An 8,184-nucleotide genomic window follows, 5' to 3' on the forward strand; every position below is an offset into this window, starting at 1 on the left:
CCGGCTTCGAGAGGTCCCGGCATCCTCCCCAGCAGCACACATGCCTGGACAGGGTTCCCTGGAAGCTGAGCACGGGGGAAGCCACCCAGGGGAGATTTCAAAGCCACCCAGCTGATTAGCAGAGCGCCCAGAGCCGGCAGCCTGTGTTTATACGGGTGGTGCACATCTGCACATGCCGCCTGCACATAAAATTTATTCCACACATGGAATTCCCTGCACCAAGACATGACCTGTTCCTCCCCCTAGAGCACGTCTGGGAACCCAGCACCTAGACAAGACCCGTTTCCCGCCCCCCCCCCCAACGTCTGGGAACCCCAGCGCCAAGAGGTGACCGTGTCCTGTCCCGTCCCATCACCACCCCTCCCCGAGCACCTGGGAACCCCGACACAGACGTGACCCCTTTCTTCCCCCTCATCCCTGCGACATTATAGCTCACTCCCTTTGCAACAGCCCCTTATTGGCAAGTCTCAGGAGCAGGGGAAAAGCGGCACTGCCTTTCAGAAGGAGCCCCAACCCGCAGCCGACGGCGGGCAGCGGGGGCGTTTGCAGGAATTCCGTTCTGTCGTTCTAGTTGTGGTGCGTACAACAACTGAATGACACGAGAAACGTGTTAACACAATACGCGGGTGTGTACTTACATTATTTACAAAGGTCCCTTTCGCTCGGCCCAGCCTCCCTGGCGCGCTGTTGCCTCCGTGCGGTACACGCCCGTCTTGAACCGTGGCAGCGGATCCTGGGGTGGGACGAAACACGGGAACACAGTCATCAGAAAGCTGATGAATTTGGGTGTGTTTTCTTAGCGGCACGGGAGCAGGGCGAGGCGGGGTCTAAAACTCGAAGGAAGTGCCTTTGCACGGACCCGTCAGGCACGGAAACCACTCCTGCAGCCATCTGTAAGCAATACGCTTGGGTTGAAGTCACGTCTTACAAAAAAGCGCAAGTGAGTAACCTCCAAATGACACAGACTTTCCAGTGCATGTCAGCAGGAGGGGGGGCGAGAATTCCTTCGCTGTTATTTACGTCTGGCAGCGGTGGGGGCCTTGTGACCTGTGTCAGTGCTGGGGAAATCAGGCAGATGGGCCATCCCAGCCCAGTCCTGCTGGGTGTTCCCCCTGCCTGGAAAGGCTGCCTCCGAGAACCGCTCAGTCCACCGGGCCCATTCTGCTCGCTGGCATCACTGGCAGGCACGGGGCCGAGCAGTGAGAGGGAGACAGGACTCAGAGCATCCGAGGTCTGTCTCCAGCTCGGCTGCAGATGGTCTGGAGGCGTCGTGTGACTGCCCCCTGCCTCAGTTTCCCCATGCGTGCAGCGAGGATGACCTGCCTCCCCAGAGGGTGGTGAGGATCAGCGTAGGGCTGAAGGCACTAGGCCAGCACAGCGAATGCCGGCTGCCAATTCCTGCCAGCGGGGCTTTTTGGTGAAGGGGGACACCTCTCCCATGGGGCGCTCCTTGGAGTCACAAATTCCCTGGGCCCAGAGCCCCCTACCTGGCTGCTTCCCCCCCAGTCGACTTCACGTGTACGGCAACAATCAGGGAAATGACTTCAATGAGCTCCACCTCAGGCACCATGTCCCCCGCTCCAGCGATGGGGGAGAGAGCTGCCCCGCTCTGGCTGTCCTGGGGATCTCCTGGCCTGCTGGCAGCAGTGCTCCTCTGTATCCATCTGCAGGGCTAGCCGGGGCATATCCCCTGGGATTGCAGACACTCTCCAGTCAGACCCAGCTCCCCGAGCTCAGCATGCCCTGGAACTGGGGAGCCCCAGGCCGGGGGTGGATGAGCCAAAGGGGGCTTTCCAGCCAGCCTCCGGGTGGAAAACTCCAGCCCATGAGGCTCAGGCCCCTGGCTGCGCCCTCAGTGTTGCTGCTGTCTGGTCAACTCGCCGGCCGCCCAAGGAGAAGCCTGCAGCGACGTGGGGCGTGAGAGAGGCAAGTGAGCCAAGTGAAAGTCTCCCGTGGCCTCTCGAGCTGGCTGTGGCCCGTGGCGTTCCGCAGTCGCATGGGGAAAGCGGTTGTGCGTTGTGGGAAGGCGTGAGCCCAGCGTGCGCGCCCGCCACACGTGTGTGTTGTGCTGACGAGTGCCTGGCGCGTGTGCTCAGTGCTGGCCTGGATGTGCGTGGGGCCTGTGGGTTAGGGGCGTGTCCGTGGGCAGCGGGGCTGCGTGTGGTGTGGGCTTGCTGCTCGTGTGTGTGACGTGTCCGGCAACAATCGGCGTGTGGAGAGTGTGTTGGGGAGGGGAGGTTAGTTCCTCATTACACCATATAGCAGAACCAAACGGTCCTCACGCCCTTTACTCTGCCCCTGCTGTGCATCTTTGCTCCCGTACCTTCAGCTTCTCCTCCTCCGAGGCCTTCCACAAAACCCCCGCGCGGCCCAGACCTCACAGTGCTCCCCTCAAAGAGCTGGGATCCCTGCTTGCCTCGCATCCCCCCTCCTTCCCCAGCCCTGCCTCTGGGCTCTGCTCACTCCCGAGAAATCCCCACAAACATGAGCCAGCCCGGCTCCCCATCGCACGAAGACTGGCCTGTCCGTCCACAACACGGAGGGACGGACAAATTCATCCCCTTCTCCCTCCCCTTCCCAGCCATCCCCCCCTTTTTCTTTGCCTCTATCCCTGGGGGGGTGTTAAGCGCAGGGAGGTGTCACGTCAGGTCTGTGGGTCTGTCTCTCCCTCTCTCCTCCCACTGGTTACAGCATTTCCGACACTGGGAGTTTTTTCCCCTTGTCTTGTAGCTGTTGGCGCTCTCTGAAAGTCCCCGATTTCCTTTGGCGCTTGGGAGGAGAGACACAAGGAGGGGAAGGCGGGGGGAGAGGCAGCCGGAGCTGAAGTGGTCAGGAAGAGCTCCCAGGAGAAAGGGACGGACGGGCGCAGCGAGGGAGCCGGGACACGCAGTAAGTGGCGCTAACCAGCTCCAGCTGCTCCTCGCAAGGTTGGCAGCGTGGCTCTCGGCACCGAGCGGGCCATGGGATTTCCCTGAGCAACTCGGCCGGGCCCGCAGGCTCAGCTTTCTGGCTCCAGTCGTGACACATTCCAGTGGCAGGGTCTGGTTTCCTTCTCTCCCTTTGATTGGAGACAGTGGCCTGCAGGAGCCAGGCCGGGGGGAGACCTGCCCCGCTCCCCAAGGGAGCCAGGCCGGGGGGAGGCCAGTGTGGGGCAAGGCAAGGGAGGCCAAAGTTGAAGCGAGTTGGAGCTCAGCCCTCTGTGAGGGGGAAGGGGGGCTGCTCGTCTGGCAGGCTGGGTCCTGGCCCTGCCGGGAAGGCGCACGCTGCGGCGGGAGGGGCAGAAGTGCTGCTTGGTCCGGGGCGGCAAAGCTGCAGAAATTTTGGTGGTGCCCAGAATGCCCAGAGCCGCTACCCCTCCCCCACTCAAATTTCCCCTCCCCGCTCCCGCCCCCCCCCCCCCCCCCCCCGCTGCCCTCACCTGCTTACGGCTCTGGAGGAAGCTTGGGTGCTGGGGTAGAGGTTTGGGGGGCAGAAGGGGGTGCGGGCTCTAGGCCAGAGTTTGGGGACAAGAGGGGGTCTGGGATGCAGGCTCCGAGATGAAGTCAGGGGGCAGGTACCGGGGTGGGGTGCAGGAGGGATGCAGGCTCTGGGGGGGATTTGGGTGTGGGAGGGGGGAAGGCTGCAGGCTCTGGCCCAGGGCAGAGGATGAGGGTGCAGGAGGAGATGCTCTGGGAGGGAGGGGGGGGTGCAAAAGAGGAGGTGGGGGTACCACACTTACCTGAGGCACCCCCCTCTGGCAGGGATCTTTGTGCAACCCCGTGCGTGCCATCCCGGGGCGCCCCCTGGTCCCACATGCAGTCCCCAGGCCGTTTAAAATGCTGTGGGGGGGAGGGGGTTGCTAGCTGCACAGTGGGGCTAAAGCAGCTTCCTGCCACTCACGCCCTGCAGATGGGGGGTCAGTCTCTGTCGAGCACGGAGACCCCCCCCCCAGGACTACAAGGACTCGCAGGCTGGCAGCCGCAGGGCAGGCGGCAGGAAGCTGCTGTATCCCCGCTGTGCTGCCGGCAGGGCCCCCGGGGCATTTTCACTCGCGCTGGGGCGGCAGGCGGGTGGGGGGACGCCCCAGGAGGGCGGGCACAGGGCAGCAGGGGGGGCCAGGCGAGAGACCAGACTCCAGGCACCAGGGGCCGATATAACTCGCCGCCTACGACCTGCCTCTGGGGGTGGGGGGAGCCCCTGGGTAACCTGCCCCGAAGCTGGGGGGGGTCCTGGCCTCATGCCCCGTGCGAAGGGAGAGCGAGGAGCAGGGCAGTCCTGGAGCAAAGCCGGAGCTCCCTGGGGACCAGAGCAGAGTGCAGGGGAGGGCAAAGACACCCCGAGAGTGCAGGGTTCTTGACCACAGCCCATGACACACCCCTCAGCTCCGCCACCCACACCCCACAACACACCCCTCAGCTCCGCCACCCACACTCCTCAGCTCCACCAACCCCACGCACCACATATCCCTCAGCTCCGCCATCCACACCCCCACACTGCCCAGCGCTAACACATCCAAACCCCACAACACACCCCTCAGCTCCAACACCCACACACACCACAGCCCACAACACACCCCCTCAGCCCCACGACTCCCACACACAACACACTCATCTCTGCCACACCCACATTCCATAACACATTCCTCAGCTCCGCCACCCACACACACCACAGCCCACAACACACCCTTCAGCTACACCACACACACACACACACACACACACACACACACCCTTCAGCTCCACCAGCCACACCCCCACAACACACCCCTCAGCTCCGCCACCCACAGCCCACAAAACAACCCACAGCCCTCCATAGCTCAGCACCACAGCCCGTAACATACCCCACAGCTCAACCATCCACACACCCTACACCCCACAATACACCACTCATCTGTGCCACCTACACCCACCACTGCCACACATACACCCAATGGCCTACAACACAGCCCACAGATCAGCCACCCACATGCACCACAGCCACCCACACCCCACAACACACCCCGCCCTACAGCTCAGCAACATACAACACATCCCACAACTGCCCACAACACATCCCATAGCCACCCCTATGTTCCATAGCCACCCAAAACACACCCTACATCTCACAACCTGTGACATGGCCTCCACATGTAACACACAACCTATCACATCCACACACCCCACAGCTCACAGTCACCCACAACCCGCCCCACAGCTCACAACCTGTGACACACAGTTCAACCACCCACACTCACCCCCGGTCACGCCTCCTGATGTTTTCCACACACCCCGTGAAGCCCTCCACATGAAGCTCACAGCCCACAATTCACCACACACACACCCCTCAAATCAGCTCCCAACCCTCCATGCATACAATCACCGCACAGTTCACAGCACACTACACACAACTCTCTCACACACACACACACCCCTTCCAGCCCAACACACACACCTGGCCCATCTAGCCACGGTTCCCAGTTACCCTGGTGAGGGGCAGACTGGACAGAACTGCCCAGGCGTGGGCCGTACCTGAGATATAACGCTTCCCCCTCCTCCCGGCCTCTCCCCAGCAGCCGAGATGAAGCCGCTTCTCTTCCTCCTCGGGCTGATCGCCAGCTCCTGCCAGATCGAGGACAACAAGATCCCCAGTCTGTGCCCTGGGCAGCCCGGAATCCCAGGGACCCCCGGTATCCACGGAAGCCAGGGTCTCCCTGGCAGAGACGGCCGGGACGGCCGGGACGGAGCCGCCGGGATACCGGGGGAGAAGGGAGAGATTGGACAGCCTGGTAAGGAGACCCCCTTGCTAGGGAATTCACTGGGAGCTGGGGCCTGTCTCCCCGTGAAGGTGGCCCCAGTGGTGGCCCATAGCCACAGCATTGGGCCAGTTTTGTGAACCAGCCACAGAGCCAAAGAGGGGAAGCACCAGGGACAAAACTGGGTCTCAGACTTCTTCCTTCCAAGGGGAATACACGAGATGCCACCAGTAGATCCTGTCTGCTCCGGAGGACCCGTGGCATGCCGCCAGGGGCACAGACCCCGCGGGGATGGGCGTAGCACAAATCAGTCACCGAGACGGACGGGCGGGCTGGTTCGTGGCTTCAGCGCCCCGCGACGTTCTCTCTCCTCTCCCCGCAGGACTCCCAGGTCCCCGCGGGGACAGCGGCAGCCCCGGCATGCATGGCCTGAGCGGGGAAAAGGGGGCGCAGGGGGAGTGCGCGGTGGCGCCCCGCTCGGCCTTCACCGCCAAACGGGCCGAGTCCCGCGCCCCGCCCCTGGCGGACCAGCCCATCCGCTTTGACGTGGTGCTGATCAACGAGCAAGGCCACTACGACGCCGACACGGGCAAGTTCACCTGCCAGATCCCCGGCGTCTACTACTTCGCCGTCCACGCCACCGTGTACCGCACCAGCCTGCAGTTCGACATCCTGAAGAACGGCCAGTCGGTGGCCTCCTTCTTCCAGTTCTACGGCAACTGGCCCAAGCCCACCTCGCTGTCGGGCGGCGCCCTGGTGCGCCTGGAGCCGGAGGACGAGGTGTGGGTGCAGGTCGGGGTGGGCGACTACTTCGGCTTCTACTCCAGCATCAAGACGGACAGCACCTTCACCGGCTTCCTGGTGTACTCCTACTGGCAGAACTCGGCCGTCTTCGCCTGAGGCGCTGGCTGCCAGGGCGGGGGGCGGCCGAGAAGAGCTGCCCTCTCGGCGTGTGGCCCATCCCCCTCACGCCCCCCGGGCATCAGCGTCCAGCGGCCCAAGCACAGTCCTGCGAGCCAGGACGCCTGGGTACTTCGCCGTTGACGCTCCCCGCTTCCGCGGACAGCGGGGATCAACGAGGCTTCCCTCCTCCGGGGGGACGCTGGAGGGTTCATTAGTTAGTGCTGCATAAGGGCCAAGTATTCCTATTATCACTGGTGCATGGAGTGGGGGAGGGCTCAGCCCAGCCTGGCTCCCCGAGGCGCAAGGACCTGCTTCTTGTGTGCGCCTCGCCGTAGCCATTTACATGGCAGCGTTTTCCCAGAGCCGAGGGAGACCGGGCAGCGTCCATGGCACAAAACCCACGTGTCTGTGGGGCTGGCGGACCCACTTGCCCCCTGTCTCAGCAGGGAAGCCAAGGGCTGGGTGGGGACTGAACTGCTGGCACGTGGCTGGGCCTGAAACCTGCCGCGGTGCATTAACGGACTTCCAATGCAGGGCCCTCCGGTCCTGTAACTCCACAGGGGTGGAAGTCAAGCCAGGCGAGGGTTGCCAGATACGCTCACAAAAAATACCAAACATGGCGGGGAAAAAATTGGTTGAGCAAAAAAAAAGGCGGGGGGGGAGCAAAGTTGTTGAGCAAAAAAAAAAATGCACCAAAGAGTCACTGTGCCTTTAAATCCACCTGCTCCCCCCACCCCCACCAGATGCAGCAGGGGAAGCGGCCTTCCCTTTCCATGGCCGGTATTTTCTGGGTTTTTTACCGGACAGAGGCCACAGATACCAGGCTATCCGGGCCAATACCGGACACCTGGCAACCCTAAGCCGGGCAGATCTCCGCCAGCTGAGGATCTGGCCAGGTCTCCTCCCGCTTCCACCATGAGGGGAGAAACCCCCATTGATGCCAGTGTGGGGGCTCTTGACGGACCCAGTTACAGCGGCCGGGGTCATTTGTATCCTCCTGAGAGCTGCCATTTGACAAGCAGAACCTGCATGCGGCCTGACTCCCCCAGCGCCAGCCGAACCTGCGCCCCATACAGGACCGGGGAGTGGGACCCCATGGCTGACAGGCAGTCGCTTAGCCAGATGGGCTGAGCTGGCAGCTGCTGCACTGGGTCTGGGGCCCACCCTGCTCTCATGCCAGCCAGACGCTGTTCTCACCGTGTATATGGCCTCCCTATCCACCCGCAATAAATGGGCTCTAAATTGTTCACTGGCCTGTGAGCGTGTCTGCTCTGGAACGCATGTCAGGGCATGATCCTAGGTTTGGGTTGTCCTGTGTCAATCATGCTTCTTGACAGGAGGTATGGCATGTTTGTGGGCATTGTTTGTGTGCTCGCCAGGGCACGTCAGTCCTATCCTCTTCCGAATGCACCTCAAGAGGGTCCTGTTTTCTCTGGTGTGCACAGCTGGGAGGGAGGGGGGTGTGTTCTGATTGAATGTCAGTGCATGTCGCTTGTGCTGGCTCCTGTGTGCTCATCCGGGCACTAGCATGCGTCAGCCTGTGCGTGTCTTTCCTTGTGTGAATGGCAGGG

At 62.5% G+C, this 8,184-nt stretch overlaps 1 protein-coding gene across 2 annotated transcripts; it reads left to right on the plus strand.

Moving 5' to 3' along the window:
- Positions 1 to 808: 808 nt before the first annotated feature.
- On the plus strand, positions 809 to 7,860 carry C1QTNF5 (C1q and TNF related 5). Of its 2 annotated transcripts, none has more exons than XM_075909523.1 (4): positions 809 to 940; positions 2,731 to 2,889; positions 5,528 to 5,743; positions 6,093 to 7,860. In XM_075909523.1, exons 3-4 carry the CDS (start codon positions 5,536 to 5,538, stop codon positions 6,608 to 6,610), a joined length of 726 nt encoding a protein of 241 aa, XP_075765638.1. In that variant the 5' UTR covers positions 809 to 940; positions 2,731 to 2,889; positions 5,528 to 5,535; the 3' UTR covers positions 6,611 to 7,860. The 2 variants fall into 2 exon arrangements, with proteins under 2 accessions (XP_075765638.1, XP_075765639.1); XM_075909524.1 differs by having other exon boundaries at positions 5,531 to 5,743.
- The last annotated feature ends 324 nt before the right edge of the window (positions 7,861 to 8,184 follow it).

The sequence above is a fragment of the Pelodiscus sinensis genome, chromosome 26, assembly GCF_049634645.1.
Source record: "Pelodiscus sinensis isolate JC-2024 chromosome 26, ASM4963464v1, whole genome shotgun sequence".
In the NCBI taxonomy this organism is placed as follows: Eukaryota; Metazoa; Chordata; order Testudines; family Trionychidae; genus Pelodiscus; species Pelodiscus sinensis.